The 22681-nt window shown below is 38.3% G+C and overlaps 1 protein-coding gene across 2 annotated transcripts in view; it reads left to right on the top strand.

Annotated features, from left to right (window-relative positions):
* Positions 1-22665, top strand: part of orc5 (origin recognition complex, subunit 5) — an 89672-nt gene extending 67007 nt beyond the window's left edge. Inside the window, exons 14-16 of one of the 2 annotated variants that reach the window (XM_063072854.1) lie at positions 16424-16536; positions 21939-22017; positions 22104-22665. In XM_063072854.1, the coding sequence (XP_062928924.1) occupies positions 16424-16536; positions 21939-22017 (192 nt within the window). In that variant the 3' untranslated portion in view covers positions 22104-22665. The remainder of the gene's footprint in view (positions 1-16423; positions 16537-21938; positions 22018-22103) is intronic. The other variant, XM_063072856.1, reaches the window with a different exon arrangement.
* Positions 22666-22681: the final 16 nt, after the last annotated feature.

Below are 22681 nucleotides of genomic sequence, written 5' to 3'. Positions count from 1 at the left end.
TCCAGGTATGACCTACGAAGGGCTATTTTAAAGGTGAAAGAGTAATTCTGATTGAGGTTAGAGATGCACGTCAGCTCCGGCAGGGTGTGTAGCCCAGTACTTCCTACAAAGTGAAACCTAACATCATGAATGGCTATGATGCTTCACTCCTAGATGAGCTCAACACCTTTTATGCATGGTCTGAAAGGGAGAATAAAACTACACCTGTGCAAATCCTTACAGCATCTGATGATTCTGTAATCTTTTTCTCAGAGGCCAACTCAGAGCATCTTTAAAGAGGGTGAATTCTTGTAAGGCATCAGGCCCTGATGGTGTACCTGGTAGAGCTCTGAAAGCCTGTGCAAACCAACTGGTGGGAGTGTTCAGGCATATTTTCAATCTCACTGCTGCGGTCAGAGGTTCTCCCCTGCTTGAAAAGGGCAACAATCATACCAGTGCCCAAGAAGAGCAGGGTGAGCTAACCATGACCAACCTCTCAAAGCACTTCATCTCAGTAGATGTGAGTGCCAGTGCAATTGATAGTCTTGCCAATAACATTGGGAACAGAGTTATAGGAGCCTTTGGTCACACACCACCCAGTTCAGGAACATTTATTACCTACAACCAGCAGGCTTTTGAACCAGCATGAATAACTTCACTTACCTCAATCCTGAATTGACTCTACAACCTGGCTCACCCTCAAGGAATCCCTAACTTTTAACTTTTACTATAGTTTTACCTTTTTAATTATTTGCACGATTTATTTTATTTTGCATATTGGTTGTTTGTCGTAATTTGTTATGTACAGTTTTCATAAGTTCTATTGTATTTCTTTATTTTCCTGAAAATGCTTGTAAGAAAATAAATCTCAAGGTAGTATATGATGACATGTACATACGTTGATAAAAAATTTACTTTGAACTTTGAACTCATGTTCTCAGTATAATTTATTTGCTTTTTATATAGTTTGCATGATTTGTTGTTTTTTGCACATTGGTTTGTCTGTCTTTGTGTGTTGTTTTTTCTAAATGTTATTGTATTTCTTTATTTCCTGTAAATGCCTGCAAGAAAATCAATCTTAGGTAGTATATTGTGGCATATATATATTTTGATAATAAATTTACTTTGACTTTGACCTTGCTGAAAGGACCAGAGAGACTAGGTATAGTTGTTTGTGAGTTCTGCACTGTTAAATTATTAAATACAAACTGTAGTTCTTGTCATTAATTACAATTCTATCTTTTCAGTTGTCATTTTTAACTGACATATGCAGAGGTTAATTCAGAACATACTGTATATTGGTATTTACACTTTGTAAATCATTATTTAGCATGCTAGTGTCATTTTAATGTATAAGAATTTCTTAGATCTTACAGAAGTAGCAAATTCTTTAACTTCTGGAAAAATATAATTACTTCCGTTACTATACAATGTAATCAAACTGTTACCATGGGTTAATGGTTCAAATACCACATGAAGTAAATTAACGAGGGTGACTGCTTATCTGATTATAAACTAGATGGTGCAGTCATTTTATGAAAGTACTATGTTAAGTTTCAAAAATTAAGGTCAAAGTATATGCTTTCAAAAGAAATTTATACTTCTGCATTTGCAAGCTTTTGGAAACCTCACTGCTGTCTTAGTGAGCAGCAGTCAGAGTTGCAGGCCTTCAATTTAATTAAAATTAAAAATTCGCTGTCATTCTTCAAACCTAATGCTTTGTCTACAATTTCTAAATATCAGCTTTTTCCTTTTCTCTTACAAATCCTCATCAAACTGGATTGTCATAGATTTAAATTCAGTATTATCTGTTAATTAACTTTCCAGTGGTTCTTTCATATCCTGATCACTGGGGTGCTATGTAATATCGAAGCACATTGTGCTCATGAACTATGATCGAATGCAGATGGGAAGATGACAGAAACTCAAGCAAAATATTTTATACAAGTTCATGACACCAAGTATTTTCAAAGTAACCTGGAATGCTAAAAATGCTAAACCTCTCTTTTAAAATGAAGAGCCGAAGAAGAGGTTTTCCTCTACCTAATTATTGGGTTTTGTTTGAAATCTGTGAATTTGAAAAGTGATCAGGGTTTTATTCTTAGTTAACTGAATAGTTAGGCAGAGCAGATGTGCATGGAGGACCATTTCCATGAAGAAGCAAGGTTGCAAATGGTCAGGCTCCGCTAGGTCAGTTGCTGAGGAGATAGACTGAATCATGATCAGGGAAGAGACTTTCGGGAGGACAGAGGCAATTGGCTTCTGCTGTGCCAATTGAAGGACATTTTTGCTCTTGAATGCTGGGCATTAAACTAGTGTTACCAAGAGCCACTGGATGAGTCAAAAAAAGTAGGGATGACATTGAGCTTTACAAATGTGCATAGGAATCAGTGCTCTTGTGGATAATTTGGAGGTGATGTTTGAAGAAGTTGCTTATGGTCATCTAGATAGGTCAAGGAAGGATGATCTATCCTAGTCACAGACACATGGATTACCATTAGGGATAGAGGCCATATCATTTCTAAGGTTGGGATAGAATTGTGGAGCAGGAATAGGTGCAGTGAGAGAGAGGATCATAACAAGGAAAGGTAGTAACTTTAAAGCAAACAGAATGTTAAGGAGACATTTTATCAAGTAGTTGAGAAGAGAGGAAAGAAACACAGGTAGCTGACCAGATGGACCTATTTGTCACAAACATTGAAGCCATGAGCTTCTTGCACTACAAGTAAATTATTTCAGTGGAAAGTATTTGCATCTGTTTGGTGGTTATTAAGTATTTGTACTCGAGTTGGCAGCTGGGGGGTGGGATGAGATCTCACTTAAACCAATCAAATGCTGTAAGGCCTAGACAGAGTGGATGTGATGTTTCTTATAGTGAGTGAGTCTATGACCAGAGAGCAGACTTCAGAAAAGAGGTGCATCCATCTAGAACAGAGATGATGAGGAATTTGTTTAGCTAGAGTGAGATGATTCTGTGGACTTCGTTGCCATAGGTAGCTGTGGAGGCCAGGTCTTTGGGTGTATTTAAGGCAGAGGTTGATAGATTCTTGATAAGCCAGGGCGTGAAAGGTTACAGGAAGAAGGCAGAAGAATGGAGTTGAAGGGAAATGGATCATTCTAATTCTGTTCCCATGCCTTATGGTCTTATGTATAAGATAGATGTATACTATATAGTTCTACTCAAATGGCAACCTGGAAAAAAAAACTTTTTTTTCCTACTTGGGAAAGTTGGAAAATTACTTCAATTAGTCAAGGTATCTGCATATTATTTGCCGAGCAGAGTATTACATGCCCTACAGGTCAAATAATCTAATATATACATTATATATTTGATTTTTTCCCTAAATTTTAAGGCTACCAAAAAGACAGTTGTCATCAATAACATTTTTTTACCCAGACAGTAGCCACTTTCATTTCCAAGAGTGAATGAGATACATTTTTTATGTATGAGGACACAAGTGGCTGTGAATCATATGTGTTTAAAAGGAAGTATAGGTTCTCCATGATCTGATGAAGAGTAGAACAAGGGGCTGAATGGCCAATGATTATTTCTTAGTTCTAGATTTGACATACTAGAAGGTTCCTTCAATAATTAAGTACCTCAAGTTATATCCTGAAACTACTGATGACTATTTCAACAGATCTTTCAAAATATGCCATGAATTAATGATAAAGAAATTGTACAATAATGCCAAAGCAAAGGAGCTAATGAAACCACTTCAAAGTTTCTTTCAAAGAATATTAAATAAATCTAGATATATTTCAAAAGATAAACCTAGTCTCTGAAGTAATACAACAGTTATTTGTAATTGCCAGCTTTACCAAGAAGTGTCTAAAGTCTAAAAATAAAGGGTATCTGAACTCCACATTGCTGCTCTGCTGTCATCCCCACTAGTGTCCCCTTTTTAATCAACTTTGGCCAACTCCTCTCTCATTCCTCTATAATTCTCTTTACTCCACTGTAATACCGATACATTTGACTTCAGCTTCTCTCTCTCAAATTGCAAAGTGAATTCGTTCATATTATGTTCACTGCTTCCTAAGGGTTCCGTTACCCTAGACTCCTTAATTAATCCGGTTCATTGCAGAACACCTAATCCAGAAAAGCTGGTGGACTCAACCACAAGCAGCTCTAAAAAGCCATCTCAGGCGTTCGACAAACTCTCTCTCTTGGGATCCAAAATCAGCAAAACCTGATTTTTCCCAATCTACCTGCCTATTGAAGACCCCACAACTATTGTAACCTTGCCCTTTTGACATTCATTTTCTTTTTCCCACTGTAATTTCTACCCCACATCCTGGCTACTGTTTAGAGGCATGTATGTAACTCCCATCAGGGTCTTTTTACCCTTTCAGTTTCTTTGCCCTCAATGATTCTACATCTCCCGATCCTATGTCACCTCTTTCTAAGGATTTGATTTTTTTTTTTACCAACAGAGCCACGCTCTCCCTCTGCCTACCTTCCTGCCCTTTTGACACAACATGTATTCTTGGATGTTAAGCTCCTAACTGTACTCTTCTTTCAGCCACAACTCAGTGATACCTACAGTATCATACCTGCCATTCTCTAAATGTGCTACAAGGTGATCTACCTTATTTCATATACTGCTTGCATTCAAATATAACACCTTCAGTCCTGTAATTGTTCACCCTTTTTTGATTTTGTCCCCCTGTTACACTGCACTCATCACACTGATTTCAATTTTGCCTTATCCTCAGCCTGTCCTTCCTGACATCCTCTCCCCTCTCACTCCGGTTCCCATCCCACTGCCAAACGCTACTGAACAGTTTGAGCAAACCTGCCCGCAAGGATATTGGTCCCCCTCTGGTTCAGGTGTAACCTGTCCCTTTTGTACAGGTCGAACCTTCCCCAGAAGAGATTCAAATGATCCATATATCTGAAACCCTGCCCCCTGCACTAGTTCCTCAGCCATGCATTCATCTGCAAAATCATCCTATTCTTGCTCTCTCTGGTGCGTGGCACGGGCTGCAACCCAGGCATTACTACGTCGGAGTCCTGCTTTTCAGCTTTCTACCTAGCTCCCTAAATTCTCTCTTAAGGAGCTCAAAGTTAATTTATGAACAAAGTACATGTATATCGCTATATGCAACCCTGTTAATCATTTTCTTACAGGCATTCTCAATAAATCTAGAGAATAATAACCATAACAGAATCAATTAAAGACCACAACAACTTGAGGTGTTCAACCCATGTGCAAAAGACAAATAATGCAAACTGAAGTAATCATAGTAAATTAATAAGAAATATATATCAAGAGCATGAGGTGAAAAGTCCTTGAAAGTGAATCCATTGGCTGTAGGAAATTTTCAATGATGAGGCAAGTGAAATTGAGTGATGTTATCCCCTTTGATTCAAAACCCTGATGGTTAAGGGTAGTAACTGCTCCAGAACCTGGTGGTGTGAATCCTGAGCCTCCTTCCTGATGGCAGCAGGGAGAAGAGAGCATGTCCTGGGTGCTGGGGCTCCCTGATGATTAATGCTGATTTCCTGCAGCAGTGTTTCATGTAGATGTGCTCAGTGGTTGGGAGGTCTTTACCACATCCACGACTTTTCATAGGATTTTCCATTTAAAGGCATTGGTGTTTCCATACCATGCTGTGGTGCAGCCATTCAGTACGTGGTCTACTACACATCTATAGATGTTTGTTGAAGCTTTAGATGTCATTCTGAATCATTGCAAACTCCCAAGGAAGTAAAGTTGCTGCTGTGCTTTCTTCATAATTGCACTGACGTGCTGGGCCCAGGACAGGTCCTCCAAAATAATAATACAGAGGAATTTAAAGTTGCTGACCCTCTTCTCTGATCCTCTGATGAGGACTTAGTCATGGACTTCTGGTTTCCTCCTTAAGGAGTGAATAATCAGCTCCTTGGTCTTGCTAACATTGAGTAAGAAGTTGTTGTTATGGCACCACTCAGACAGACTTTCAATCTCCCTCCTATATGCTGATCAATTGCCACCTTTGATTCAGCCTACGACAGTGGTGTCATCAGCAAATTTGAGTATGGCATTGTTACTGTTCTTAGCCACACAGTCTTAAGTGCAAAGCAGGTAGAGCAGGGGGCTATGCACATACACTTGTGGTGCACCTGTGCTTATGGAGATCATGGAGGAGATGTTATTGTCAATCTGAACTGACTGGTTTCTGCAAATGAGGCGGTATTGAGGCCAAGGTCTAGGAGCTTCTTGATTACAGTTTTGAGAGGATGATGTTTTTGAATACTGAGCTGTAGTCGATAAACAGCATTCTGATGTAGGGTTGAGTGAAGAGCCAAAGGCATAACATCTGCTTTGGACCTGTTGCTCCAGTAGGCAAATTGGAGTGGTTCTAAGTTGCTTCTCAGGCAGGAGTCAATAAGTTTCATCATCAGCCTCTCAAAGCACCTCACCACTGTGGATGTAAGTGCTGTTGGACAATAGTCATTGAGGCAGGTCACAATATTCTTCTTGGTCGTCAAATTAATTGAAGCCTGCCTGAAGCAGGTTGGGACCTCAGCCTTCTGAAGCAAGAAGTTAAAGATCTTAGTGAACACTCCAGCCAGTTGATCAGCACAGGTCTTTAGTACTTGGCCAGATACCTTGTCTGGGTTGGATGCTTTCGAGGGTGTACCCTCCTGAAGGCTGCTCATGCCTTGGCTTCAGAGACCAAAATCATAGGATCATTGGGGCTGTGGTAGTTTGTGATGGTTCCTCCATATTTAGATGGTTAAAACGAGCGTAGAAGGCATTGAGCTCATCTGGAAGCGAAGCCCTGTTGTGACCTATGTCACCTGATTTAACTTTATATGAAGTGATAGCGTTCAAGCCCTGCCACAACTGTTTCTTTTTCTACCTATACCAATGTCAGTGGTGCCAATATGTGTCAAGCCTTCTGGCTGCTCACCCTCCCCCTTTAGGAATACCATGGACCCGATCCGAAACATCCCTGACCCTGACACTTGGGAGGCAACATACCATCTGTGTGTCTCTATTGTGTCCACTGAATCTTGTGTCTACTCCTCTAACTATTGGGCCCCCATCACTACTGCAGTCCTCCCCTACCCACCTTCCCTTTGGAGCCACAACACTACGATCAGTGCTGGAGACCTGGTCACTGCGGCTTCTCCTTGCTCCCCTTGGTAGATTCTGCTTGCTCCCAACAGTATCCAAAGTAGTATACTTATAGGGGGGAATGGCCACTGGGGTACTCTGCACTGTCAGTCCATTTCTTTTCCCTCTGCCAGATACCTGCCTCCTGCAACTTAGGGGTGACTATCTTCCTGTAGCTCCTATCTATCACCTCCTTAATTTCCTGTATGAGCCGAACGTTCAGTTCCTTAACATGATTCCTAAGGAGCTACAGCTTGGTGCACCTAGTGCAGAAGTAGTTATGGGGGATCCCAGAATTCCATATCTCACACAATGAGCACAATACAGCCCCTGGAGCCATCGTCACTGCTCTAACTATGTACTAAAAGGTGAAGAATGAAGAAGAAGAAACTTACCAGATACTTACCTCACCGATGCCTGTGCTTGCTGAAGCCTGATGAGCCAAAGCCTCTCCACTCTAACACAGAATCATCCAAACAATGGCTGCCCTGCTTATCCCTATCTTATTTTTATTTACCCTTATTAAGGAATCGCTATTTGATTAGGCTGCCAGAACATGGCGAAAGTTCGCAAACACTCCTTTTTAAAATCTCACACACGTACCTGTGAGTTGCCTCCTCCCTTGCTCCTGATTCATTTATCCAACAACATTTATTATCACTCTTTGAATTTTATGTAAAATGTAAGGCAACAGGCCCTGATGGAGTACCTGGTAAGGCTCTGAAAACTTGTGCCATCCAACTGGCGGGAGTGTTCCAGGACTTTTTGAAACTCTCACTGCTATGGTCAGAAGTTCTCACCTGCTTCAAAGAGGCAACAATTATACCAGTGCTTAAGGAGAGTGGTATGAGATGCCTTGAGACTTCCGGTAGAGCTCATGGAGTGAAGTCGTGCTCTTGACTCGCTCCATTACCTCTGAGTTTTTTTTCCTATGATCAGCTGTATTTAACTAACCATTAAAGCATCGACTTTTACAATAATCTGAAATAAATTGGGCCTTTTGATATTCGGATGTTTTTAAGGTCCGCTATGTCCAAGAACGGGAAAGACGGCAAACCTCCAGTTAGACCGAAAGGTACCGATCTCCCTCCGACTGAACCACCGTTGACTCTGAAAGCTATTTTGGATCTAATTCAAAGGGAAATTTCAACCTCTATAACGGAGCTGATTCGTGCGGAAATTTCAAATAATTTCCAGAAAATTGCCGATTCAATCGATAAAATGCAAACATCTATCACGGAACATCAGTCGGCTATATCTAATCTTCAAAAATCCACGCAACAAAATGAACTCAAGATGGAGAAAATTGAAGAAACAATTACTACAATGAAGAAAAAACTGGACTTTCTGACTTTTAAAAACTCTGACTTAGAATCCAGAATGCGATGGCAGAATATTCGAATTATTGGTGTTTGTGAAGCTGTTGAATCTGACAACCCTATAAAGTTTTTTTCTCAACTTTTAAAAGATTCATTCCCTACCGTATTTCCTGACCAACCACCGTTATTGGATCAGGCTCACAGAGTTCCATCATATTCGTCTAAGTCAGATAAACCTCGACATGTCATTTTACGCTTTCATTACTTTCAAGACAAGGAGAAACTGCTTCGATTTGTTCAATCTAAAGGTTACATTGATTTTTTGGATCTTCAGTTCTGATTCGTGGAGGACTTCAGCAAACAGATTCGGGATCAACGGGTTCGTTACAGATCTGTGATGTCGGAACTCTACAAGATGGATTTAAAACCAGCACTGCTCTACCCTGCGCATTTAAGGATCCGCATGCCTGACGGAGCTTTTCGTTTTTTTGAATCTCCGTTGGATGCCCAGAGTTATCTGGATCAATTTTCACCTTCAACATCTTAATCGTAATTTTTAATTATCTCCGTTTGATCGGAGGTTGTGAATCTGTCGGGTTTAATTTTTCGTTGCTTTATACGGGCAGAAAAGTTTATTTTTGATTAATTAATATGGTTGCCAAACTTCCTTTCTAACTGCGTCATCCCTTTCTTTTTCCCTGGGGATTCTGGGTGGTTATTCCCTCAGCATCATTTCGTGTATTTCCTTTGAGGCCTTAAATTTCGTAGTCTTTAATTGTACTCTTTTCTGTAGGTTTTCCTAACTAGTTTATATTAATAATTTCGTTCCTTTTTTTTTGGTTATCATAGCGTCTGTGGTTTGTTACGGTTTTCTTTATATATTCTGGTTTTTTCTCTGTTTTATATCGTGTTTGTCTTAACTGATCTTTGTTTTTTTTTACTGTTTTATAATTAGCTGATCTTTTTTATATTTACACTATTTTTAGGGAGAGTCTATCGGAAGTCATGGGGGTAGTTTTAGTGCTTGCTTCTTTCTGGCGGGTCTGCTTTAGATTTAGCCTTGGGGTCATGGGGTGGGGGGTGGTGGGAGGGGCTTCACGTTTCAGTTTTTTTCTTCTTGGGCTATTTACATTACTGAAGCATTGGTTGCGTTCTCCTTCCCATCATCTCTGGTTTGTTCTGTTCCCTTTCCCGGTTCTTGGGTCGAACCTATCGTCAATCCTCTTTTTTGCGGGTTGACTTTAGGGTTTATGGAGTCTATTATTAATTTTGTCTCCTGGAATACTAATGGTCTTAATCATCCTATTAAAAGGAAAAAAGTTTTTAAAGTATTCCGGAGACTTAAAGCACATGTTCTATTTTTACAAGAGACCCATGTGCGGAGGGGGGATAGACTTCGTTTCTTTAAATTCTGGAAGGAACAACAGTTTCATTCGAATTCTAACGCTAAGATTCGAGGCGTCTCTATTTTTATAGACTCCTCTGTTACTTTTGTACAACATGATATTATCTCTGATCCGAATGGTAGATTTCTACTGGTTAGTGGTCTACTATTCAATAAAAAGGTAGTTTTGGTTAATGTTTATGCTCCCAATATGGACTGTCCGGAATTTTATAAATCATTATTTAATCGGTTCCCGAATTTGAATGAGTTTTCATTGATCTGGGGCAGAGATCTTAATACTTGCTTATCTCTAGTTTTGGACCGTTCGGCTCCTCTACGGACCTTACCCAATAAATCTGCAACTTTGATTAACTCATTCCTCTCTGATTCTGGGTCGACGGATATTTGGTGTTTTTTGCATCCTCAGGAAAAAGATTTTTTTTATTTTTCACATGTTCACCATTCCTATTCAAGAATTGATTATTTTTTTATTGACTCTCGGTTTATCTCTTCAGTGATTAAATGTGATTATGATTCTATAACCATTTCGGACCATGCTCCACTCAAGCTTTCTATTAAAATTCAGGTTAATACACAAAATAATAGACAATGGCGTTTTAACTCGTTGCTGCTTCAGGACTCGGATTTTATTAACTTTATGAATGAACAGATTGATCTCTTTTTTACAATCAACTACACAGAGGATATTTCTGTGAACATTCTTTGGGATACTTTTAAAGCTTATATTCGTGGTCAGATTATCTCGTATTCTGCTGCTTTGAGGAAGAAGTTGAAGCAGGAGGAGTTGGTAATTGTGGACAAGATTAAGGAAATTGATAAGAAATATGATACAGCTCCCTCTGAGGAGTTGTATAAACAAAGAACTGAACTTCAAATGGAACACAGTTTATTACTTTCGTCCTCGATTGTAAACCAATTAAAGAAAACAAGAAGTGAATTTTATGTACACAGTGACAAAGTTGGTAAACTGTTGGCTAACCAATTGAAGTCTAATTATACTAAATCTCAAATTAATCAGATGTATAATCAAAATGATCAACTGATATTTGATCATGCGGAGATCAATCAAACCTTCTTTGATTTTTATTCTTCCTTATATCAATCTGAGTCTTTACGAGACTCTAAATATATGAATGACTTTTTAGATAACTTAGATTTCCCTGAGATTTCACAGGATATGTCTTCTATGCTTGATACTCCCATTACTACTGGTGAGATTAAAAATGTTGTTTCCTCTATGAACCTGGGGAAAGCTCCTGGCCCTGATGGGTTTACCGTGGAATTTTATAAGTTTTTTGCACCTTCATTAATCCCTTGGTTCTGTAGGGTTTTGGAGGCTTCACTAAAACTTGGTAAACTTCCTGAATCCTTTTATAGAGCGTCAATCTCTCTAATATTAAAGGATAAAGATCCTGCTCAATGTGCATCTTATAGACCAATATCTTTATTAAATGTTGATTCTAAAATTTTTTCTAAATTATTAGCAAACAGATTAGAAAATGTACTCCCTTTTATTATTTCGGAAGACCAAACGGGTTTTATTAAAGGTCGTTACTCTTTCTATAACATTCGCACACTGTTAAATATTGTTTATACCCCCTCACAAAATGTTCCTGAGTGCGTTATCTCTTTAGATGCTGAAAAAGCCTTTGATAGAGTAGAATGGCCTTACTTATTTAAGGTGCTTGAAATGTTTAATTTTAGCTCGAAATTTATATCCTGGATCAAACTGTTATATCATTCTCCTATGGCCTCGGTCCGTACTAACTCTTTAAGCTCACCTTTTTTCCCTCTTTTTCAAGGTACTCGACGAGGTTGTCCTCTTAGTCCTTTATTATTTGATATTGCATTAGAACCTCTTGTAATTGCCATTCGAGAATCTCCAAATATTATTGGGATAACTCGTGGTTTAAAGCCCCATAAAGTATCACTCTATGCTGATGACTTACTTTTATATATTTCTAATCCTCAAAAATCTGTCCCTGCTGCTTTAGATTTATTAGCACAATTTAGTCTTTTTTCGGGTTATAAATTAAATCTTAGTAAGAGCGAACTTTTTCCGATTAATAAACAACTTCCATTGTATCATAACTTTCCGTTTAAATTGATTAATAATTAGTTCTCATATCTTGGGATTAAAATTACTTGTAAACGCAAAGATTTATTTAAGACTAATTTTTTACCCTTAATTGATCATATTACTCAACTTTCATCTAAATGGTTTCCATTATATTTAACTTTGATTGGTCATATTAATGCAGTTAAGATGTTTATTCTGCCAAAATTTTTATATATATTTCAGGCATTACCGATTTTTGTTCCAAAATCTTTTTTTGATAAAGTTGACTCTAAAATTTCTTCACTTATTTGGCAAAATAAAAACCCAAGATTGGGTAAAATACATTTACAGAAAGCCAAGAGAGATGGAAGTCTAGCTTTACCTAACTTTAGATTCTATTATTGGGCAATTAATATTCGACATATGAAATTTTGGTTACTTGACCAAGATACGCTATCCATTCCTAAATGGGTAGTATTGGAATTACAATCTGCTGAGGGCTATGCACTTGGCTCTATTTTAGGTTCCTCTCTTCCTTTTGATTTGAAACGCCTCAAACTGGTCTTTAACCCGATAGTTAAATATACCTTGCGTATTTGGTATCAATTCAGAAAATTTTTTGATCTCAACCAATTTGGGCTAGCGATCCCTATTTTAGGTAACATATTTTTTCCTCCCTCTTTCACGGATCGTGCGTTTCAAATTTGGAAGACTAAGGGTATTTCACGGTTTTTGGATTTATTTTTAGATGGTTCCCTTATGTCTTTTGAACAATTATCTAATAAATATAATTTACCAAGAATACATTTTTTTAGATATCTTCAAGTTAGAAATTTCCTAAGTACTATACTTTCTTCCTTTCCAATGCTCCCTCCTACAAATATTTTAGATACTATAATTAACCTTAATCCATGTCAGAAAGGTGCAACGGCTATTATTTATAATATTATTATGAAACTCAGGAAAGCTCCATTTGATAAGGTTAGGTCAGATTGGGAACAAGAATTGGGTTCTATTATTTCCGTGGATGACTGGGGGCAGATTTTACAATTAGTCAATACTTCCTCTATCTGTGCTAAACATTCCCTAATTCAATTTAAAGTTGTTCATAGAGCACATATGTCCAAAGATAAATTAGCTCTTTTTTATTCTCATATTAATCCTTTTCGTGATAGATGTCCAGGGCAGATAGCCTCTTTAACTCATATGTTTTGGTCTTGTCCTACTCTGGAAACTTTTTGGAGAGACATTTTTAATATTATCTCAAAGGTATTGAATTTTGATATCTCTCCTCATCCTATTACTGCTATCTTTGGATTACCTAAAATTTCCAGTAATCTCTCCCCTTCAGCCCGTAGATTGATTGCATTTCTTACTTTAATGGCGAAAAGATGTATCTTACAACATTGGAAAGAGCCTAATGCTCCAACTACCTTTCTTTGGTTTTCTCAGACGATATTATGCTTATAAAGTTGGAGAAAATTAGTAATCTTTATGATTCCTCACTTTAAATTTGAACAGACCTGGAGATCTTTTATTCAATATTTTCATTTAATGTAATTTTTTTTTCTCTTTTGTTCCATATTTATATTCCTTTCTTGCTTTTTTTTAAACTGTTTTTAATGGAGATCGGGTTTGAGGAGGTGATTTTAAGTTCTTTGACTCTACCTGTTTCCAAGTTAGCCCATTGCTTTGTTTTGCTTTTAGTTTAGTTTCACGGTGGGTTTTTTTTTGGGTTTTTTTCCTTTTCTCTATTGATATATATATATATATATATATATATATATATATATATATATATATATAAAACTTAGTATACTATTATTTTACCATATTATTTTTTGTTTAAATTGCACTGTTTGTATCAATTTTTTCTTCTGTATTAATATCTCCTGTGATTTCTAACAGTGTATTAGTGCCTTTATGGTTCACCCTTCGTATACTTATTCAATAAAAAGATTTAAAAAAGAAAAAAAAGAGATGCCTTAATGACCATCGCCCAGTAGCACTCACATCTATGGTGATGGAATGCTTTAAGAGGTTGGTCATGGCTAGAATGAGCTCCTTCCCCAGTGAGGACCTGGACCCACTGCAATTTGCCTATGCCACAATAGGTCTACGGCAGACATAGTCTCAATGGTTCTTCATACGGCCTTAGATCACCTGGGAAATGCAAACACCTATGTCAGGATGCTATTCATTGATTATAGTTCAATGTTTAACACCGTCATTCCCACAATCCTGATTAGTAAATTACTGAACCTGGGGCTCTGTATCTCCCTTTGCAATTGGATCCTTGAGATGCTAAGTGGAAGACCACAATCTGTGCAGATCTCCTCCTCACTGATGATCAACACTGGTGCACCTCGAGAGTATGTGCTTAGCCCACTGCTCTACTCTCTATACCCTCTATACTGTGTGGCTAGATATAGCTCAAATACCATCTATAAATTTGTTGATATGCAACCGTTTTTTTTTAGTACAATCTCAGATGGAGATGAGAGGGCGTACAGGAGTGAGATATGCCAACTAGTGGAGTGATGTCTCAGCAACAACCTTGCACTCAATGTCAGTTAGATGAAACAGGTGACTGTGGACTTCAGGAAGGGTAAGACGAGGGAACATGATCTAATCCTCATAGAGGGATCAGAAGTGGAGAGAGTGAGCAATTTAAAGTTCCTGGGTGTCAAGAGCTCTGAAGATCTAACCTGGACCAAACATATTAATGCAACTATAAAGAAGGCAATACCGTGGATATATTTCATTAGGAGTCTGAAGAAATTTAGTTTGTCTCCTAAAACACTCAAAAACTTCTATAGATGTACTGTGGAGAGCATTCTAACAGGTTGTTTTTCTGTCTGGTATGGGGGTGTGGGCCACCGCACAGGACCGAAAGAAGCTATGGAAAGTTGTAAAATTAGCTCCAGCTTATATACTAGCCTTTGTAGTATCCAAGACAACTTTAAAGAGCGGTGTCTAAGAAAGGCGACGTCCATTATTGGGTACCCCCATCACTCAGGGTATTCCTTCTTCTCATTGTTACTGTTGAGAAGGAGGTACAGAAGCCTGAAGGCACACACTCAGCCATTCAGGAACAGCTTCTTCCCCTTTCTCATATGATTCCTATATGGACATTGAACTCATGAACACTACCTCACTTTTTAAAAACTACTATTTCTGTTTTTGCACTATTTTTAATCTATTTAATATACATATGTTCTTACTGTAATAAACTTATTTTTTCTTTCCATATTATGTATAACATTGAACCGCTGCTGCTAAGTTAACAAACGTCAGTGATAACAAACCTAATTCTGATGTATTATATTTATTAATCCACAGTTCTAAACTTCTTACATTTGAAAAAGTTAATACTTAATATGAGAGAATTTAAATCAAGCTCTGTAGCAACTTGCATTACCAGAACTTAATGTAGTTTTGATTGCAGTAGGGGTTTTGTAGCAGTGTGTATGTATTCATGTTTGGATCATTGCCAATGCTTTTCCTGCCTAGCAGATGATCCATCTCGAACTGTACTTGTCCAATTTAAGATATGCATGGTTTGGTTCTCATTTATGATCAAATAGCCATAACCACAGATTAATTCTTTCCTCACCCCCATCCTTCCCATGTTTCCACTGTACATGTGTTAATGAATCTGAACTGAGTTGAACAAGTAGTGTAATGAAATGTAAGTGAAGCATTTTTTTGCGAGTAATGGTCTGAAAACTGTAAAATTTTATTTAAATGGCTGCTCTACATTTCATAGATAGTCATAAGAAGATATTTTATTCCTGACATCTTTGGTGACCTTTTGATGGTTACAGTATTTCTTACATTTACAAATGGAATATAATTGAAGAAAATAAAGCAAAATTGGCTGTTGCATTGCTGGGGGGTTGGTTTGTAACATATACACTGACTGCATGGATATCAGCTTTGGCTCACTGCACAGCAGTCTCACTACTGAATTAGAATGTTAATGGTTTATGTTCCACTTTAGTAGCATGACCACATAATCCACATTCACATGTCAGTACAGTACTGACTGTACATACTGTCATGTTGAAGGCAAGTTTTTAAAAAAATTTTCTTCTCAAAATGGCTCCATGCTATGTAAGGTATTTTATTTGATTTCTTATTATGGGAAATGAATTAATTTTGATACATTTTTAGAAAAAAACAAGCTGTATGAAAACTTGGTCAATGTGGTAGTGATGAATTGCAACAAACCAGAGGATCAAAGCAACTGAAAAGCAGAGGGCCAACAATAGAGGAATGAATGCAATTTTGGAACTTGGGGCATCACTGTTGGTCTGTTTACAATATACTGTATAAGATGTAACTTGCTTCTGACTGTTTATCGTATGTAGTTTTTCAGATTGCTACAAGAATTATTCAGTCAATTGGGAGTACTAATTCGATAGCAGTAATAATTGTTGTTCTGAATATTTCCATTGCACAATGTAAGCATTTGTTTCTTTTCTAGTCTATTTCAATTTCATGTTGTGGAATGACGTAAAATAATTGGTATTTTTCCTTTCCTTTTCAGATCACAACCCTGGTGGCCCTTCAACTATTAACCCTTGTTGGCCATGATGATCAGCTGGATGGACCAAAATATAAATGCACTGCAAGTCTTGACTTCATCAGAGCAATTGCCAGGTATACAAAGTGTTTTCTATTGCTGAATCATAAAGACTGAAAAGGCAGCTTTTGTGTTATAATTATAAAGCTGATCCTTTGGATTATCTGCAGACAAGGTTTAATAGTATATAATTGCTTTACAAATGTAGAATGCTGAAGAGCCACCGCAGGTAAGAAAACATCTGTGAAGAGGGAAATAGTTAATATTTCAGGTAACAATCTTTCATGAGGAAAAAGAAAAGTTAGAAATCCAATATGTTTCAAGCTCTGAAGAAGAGTGAGGGGTGGAGAGAAGCAAATGACAGTACATAGAATATAGAACATTACAGTGCAGTACAGCCCTTAGGCCTATAATGTTGTGCTGACCTTTCAACCTACTCTAAGATCAATCTAACCTTTCACTTCTACTTAGCCCACCATTTTTCTACAATCCATGTGCCTATCTCAGAGTTACTTAAACACCCCTAATGTATCTGTCTCTACCTCAACCCCCGGCAGTGTGTTCTGTGCACCCACCACTCTGTTAAAGAACAACTTACCTCTGACATCCTCCTATACTCTCCTCCAATCACCTTAAAATCATGTCTCTTGTATTAGCCATTTCCGCCATTGGGAAATGTCTTTGGCTATCTACTTGATCTATGCCTTTTATCACCTTAAATATCTCTATCAAGGTGCCTATTATCCTCCTTTGCTCCAAAGAGAAAAGCCCTAGCTCACTGTCAAGACATGCTCTCTAGTCTGGGCAGCATCCTGGTAAATCTCCTCTGCAGCCCCTCTGAGGATTCCATATCTCTCCTATAACGAGGCAACCAAACTGAATCTAACCAGGGTTTAAAAAGTTGCAACATAAGCTCATGGATCTTGAAGTCAATCCACCACCTAAAAAAAGCCAACACACCATATGCCTTCTTAACAACCTTATGAACTTGCGCACCAACTTTGAGGGATCTATGAACATGGACCCTAAGATCCCTTTGTTCCTCCACACTGCCGAGAATCCTGTCATTAACCCTGTATTCTGCCTTGACATTTGCCCTTCCAAGGTGAATTACTTCACACTTTTCTGGGTTGAACTCCATCTGCCACGTCTTAGTCCAGCTCTGCATCCTTTCAATGTCCTATTGCAACCTACAACAATCCTCCACACTATCCACAAGCCCACCAATCTTTGTGTCATCTGCAAACTTGTTAACCCATCCCTCCACTTCCTCATCCAAGTCATTTATAAAAATTACCAAGAGCTAGGTCCCAGAACAGATTGTTGTGGAACATCACTGGTCACCAACCAACAGGCAGAATGCACTCCATCTACTGCCACCCTCTACCTTCTATGGGAAAGCCAATTCTGTATCCACACTGCTAGGTTTCCCTGGATCTCATGCCTCCTGATTTTCTGAATGAGCCTGCCATGGGGAACCTTATAACATGCCTTGCTAAAATCCATATACACCACATCCACTGCTCTACATACATCAATGTGCTTTGTTACATCCTCAAGGAATTCAATCAGGTTTCTGAGGCTTGATTACCCCTCATCCTGTCTCTAAGGATCTTTTCCAATAATTTGCTCACCACTGAAGTAAGACTCACTAGTCTGTAATTCCCAGGGTTATTCCTACTCCCCTTCTTGATCAAAGGAAAACCATTTGTCACATTCCAATCATCTGCTACCACTTCTGTGGCCAGTGAGCATGTAAAGATCATCGCCAAAGGTGCAGCAATCTCTTCCTTTGCTTCCCGTAGTAACCTGGGGGATATTCTATCTGGTCCTAGAACTTCTTGCATAAAACTAGACACATTGCAACCCATACCACTGATTGTAATTTTGCTATATGAACTGCCTATCCTTCCTCATAGTCTCTCTATACATCTGTGTCTACCTGTACACCAGCTGCCCCATCCTCTGACCTGTCACTCTGGTTACCATACCCTGTCAAATAAGTTTAACCATCCCCAACAGCTCTAGCAAATCTGCTTGTAAGGATTTTGGTCCCCCTCATGTTCAAGTTTCACCCGTCCTTTTTGTACAGGTTATACTTCCCCAGGGAAAATGCCAATGATCCTCAAATCTGAATGCCTGCCCCGGCATCAATTCCTCAGCCACACATTCACCTGCTAAATCATCCTATACTTACTCATAGGCGCGTAGCACAAGTAGCAATCAGAGATTACTACCCTTGAAGTTACGCACAATGATAGCTACTGCAAGTGGCTATGTTATGTAGAGTTAAATGTGGAAATCAAACAGTTATTTATTGAGATCCCTGCTCCACCAGAGGTTTTGCAATGACATTACTTCACCAAGGTACTTGGCATTCAAATATGGGATGTCGATGTAATGGCATTTTCGATGTACATTATACTCACTAGAAAAAGTGGGACTTGTTCACTTTAGCACATTAATTTTAGCAGTGTGGTAATCTTAATCACTACCATAGGATCGCTTTAGCACTGACAATTAAGTTTTGCAGGTGTGGACTGTCATTTCTTCACATTTTAATTGCTGTTGTGGCTTTTTAAAAGTATTCTTTAATTATCTTTTTCTTGATCTATCCTTTATGTCGCTTCATGTGGATGACATTACATCTAATCAAATACTTTGATTTAGATTTCGTTGCTCAGTAACATTTTTTCAGAGCAATTTCAAGATTTATTCTCCCTCTCCCAAGCCCTAAATCCCCTATAGAATTGCTTTTGCCAAATGACTGTATAATGAGTGCAAGCTTTAGAGTGGGATCCATAGAAAGTATGTGGGCAAGGTCAACAAATGACAATGCCTTTCATTCATATTGATCATTCAGTCTGCCCTGTAAACAGTGGCATAGTTAAAGTTTCGATGGCTGTGAAAGATTTTCAAGTGTTAATGTCAGAAACTGTTTGGCTGAAGCCTGGTACAAATTATGTCTTGAGAGAACGTATAATATTTGCTTGGACTTACTTAGCTGACAGATGGAATGCAAATTGTAGTTCCATAATACCCAATTATGAGCATAGTTCAAATTTCCTGTAATTTTATTAATGCTAAGACACAGGGAGTCATGGCATGAAGAGTGATGCAAAATTTTTGCTGTATCATATTAGAAAAGATAAATGTGATCATTGCAATAGAAATCCAACTTAGGTTGAGGTACTTGATGAAACTTTGAACGTTGGTGATATTAATTCTTCAATGTAAAACAGAAGGGTATGTATGAGTTATTTTAAAGTAACTTAATGAAAGAAAATGTTTGTTTTAATCACTTACTAAATCTTCTCAAAAATATATCATCAGCACCAAATGAAGTTTGTAATAATGGCCCAAAGTGTGAAGTTTCATACTTTTCTGCTATTGTTCTTACTTGGGTCTCAATAATTCATTTGAGAAAATGTTTAAAAATATTATGAATAAACTCTTCTCCAGCTTGGTACAGGTATTGATTTTAACCAAAGTTTTGATGACAAACTCTGCCATCTGCATCAAAGATAATGACTGGGCACATCCAGTCAAGACCATAGCCATAGGATTGACCGGCACAAGACTACTGTACCACACCCAATGGCTTTTGGGACCACCTGGTGAAGGAAGCCATTGAAATAAAGCTAGAGGAAAAGAATTTTAACAAAGACTAAGGCCTCACCCTAAGTAAGAACTGGAAGTCGATTGTAAACAAGGTGGGACAGCAGAAACCTGATTGGATGAGGACTAACCGATCAGGAGGGATGGACTTGGGGGGTACAAATACCCCTGGACTTGACATGCCCAGGTAACATCCTTGATGAAGATGGCAGAGTTTGTCATCGAAACATTGGTTAAAATTGATACCTGTGCCTGACTGGAAGCCTGAGAAGAGTTTATTTGTCATATATGCTGGGAAAACACGAGACCATTTTTCTTTTTTTTTCAAATGCTGTTTCTGTACTTTAATTTGCAGTCAGAAAGTGGCTGAACATTTTCTCATTTTGGCATTGAAAGAAGGGGATTGCATTCCAAGACACAAAAGTTGAAATTGAAATAGTACACTCTGAAATGACTCTTGATGACACCCATTGTGTTTAGGCAGAAGTCCATGCTCTTAGTAACATGTTAGGTAAAAGGGACATATGTGAAAATACCTTTCACTAAATAGCAAGTGTCTGGGTGCAGCTCACTAGATAGCAGTGACAAGTGTTTCAGTTCCTGCAGTTTTATTGTTAGAGTTGATGAAGAATTTGAGCTGAATTATTAAGAATCTTTAACAGATATCCTTGAAGTCTCATTTTTAAAAATATATGGTCATACAGAGAAAGACATAAATGGCACAGACATTAAAGTGAGCTCTGACTGTATTTAGCCATGCGGTTTATCTAATATTAAAATTTGATGGTAAGAACAGGAAGGCAGATTATTACCTAAATGTACCTAAGATTACCTAAAAGTTAGGAAAAGGGGAAGCACAACGAGATCTAGGTGTTCTTGTACATCAGTCACTGAAAGCAAGTATGTAAGTCCAGCAAGCAGTGAAGAAAGCTAATGGCATGCTGGCCTTCATAACAAGGGGAATTGAGTACAAGAGCAAAGAGGTCCTTCTGCAGCTGTACAGGGTGGTGAGACCACACCTGGAGTACTGTGTGCAGTTTTGGTCTCCAAATTTGAGGAGGGACATTCTTGCTATTGAGGGAGTGCAGCGTAGGTTCACAAGGTTTATTTCCGGGATGGCGGGACTGTCATATGTCGAAAGATTGGAGCAACTGGGTTTGTATACTCTGGAATTTAGAAGGCTGAGAGGGAATCTTATTGAAACATATAAGATTATTAAGGGATTGGACACGCTGGAGGCAGGAAGCATGTTCCCGCTGATGGGTGAGTCCAGAACCAGAGGTCACAGTTTAAGAATAAGGGGTAGGCCATTTAGAACGGAGTTGAGGAAAAACTTTTTCACCCAGAGAGTGGTGGATAAATGGAATGCTCTGCCCCAGAAGGCTGTGGAGGCCAAGTCTCTGGATGCTTTCAAGAAAGAGATGGATAGAGCTCTTAAAGATAGCAGAATCAAAGGTTATGAGGATAAGGCAGGAACTGGATACTGATTGTGGATGATCAGCCATGATCACAGTGAATGGCGGTGCTAGCTCGAAGGGCCGAATGACCTACTCCTGCACCTATTGTCTATTGTCTATTGAAGCTTTATGGCCTAGTGCAGCTTGCATTTGCACTCACAAATTCATCTGGAAGTCCCACAAGGAAATTTTAGGCCTCTTCTTTCTTGTGTGCAGTTCCCCTCTAGGCCCCCCCCCCAAAATATGATTCTCTTTGGCAGATCCCTCTTCACACCACACTGTTCCCATGTTTAACTTGGATGTTGGCAAGCATACAATATCTATGGCCCCTTCTGTACAGGGGGCACTCAAGAAGAATATTACTGAGCTGTTGTGGTTTAAGGATTTTGTTCTGAATTGATCAGGTCACTAAATTACATTGTGGTGTTAAGACTACAGATGAAGATAGGTATGACTATGCACAGATTGAGTTTTTTAATGTAGGTAAGTTATAATTATTGTAATCAATGAATTTACTATTAAATCATGTGTAATGAATTTAATAACCAACTGTATTTTTCCCTTTCTAGGACCGTAAACTTTGATATAGTAAGGTACTTGTACGATTTCTTATGAGACCAGATGCACAACCATATGGATATTGTGAGCAATGATCAATGCGTTTGCACCAACTCATACTGCTTTATCTACTTCACTAATAAGTGGCAGAGGCATTTTGGCTGTATTGGATTTGTCCAAGCAGGTGTTGGCACAGTATGAGATCGGATGAAAATATCTTGATTGGTCAGAATGGATCTTTAGATTGAACTATTTACCACGAACTCTTCAGTGTTTTGGAGCTATGTGTTAATTATTGACAGCAGGAACTCAATACAATCTGTTCCAATCTAATAACATCATTTTCGCACAAAAGCTGTCAGAAATGTATTTACTTGCAATTATTTTTCTCTATGTAGTCCTTTCCTTGGAATGTGATACTGTACAGATTTAGCTTTAGCTAATCTTTCATGTTTTAAGCTGTCTGCTGTAATTTAGACCGCCTCCACCCTACCCCAACAGGAGAGTTTCTCATTATTGTTCATGATGAAATCAATTTTCTTCTATTTTAATTGACCAAAATAAATAAATATGGACTGCTGTTTTTGTG

The sequence above is a fragment of the Mobula hypostoma genome, chromosome 20 (assembly GCF_963921235.1).
Source record: "Mobula hypostoma chromosome 20, sMobHyp1.1, whole genome shotgun sequence".
In the NCBI taxonomy this organism is placed as follows: domain Eukaryota; kingdom Metazoa; phylum Chordata; class Chondrichthyes; order Myliobatiformes; family Myliobatidae; genus Mobula; species Mobula hypostoma.
This window is presented reverse-complemented; position numbering and strand designations above follow the sequence as displayed.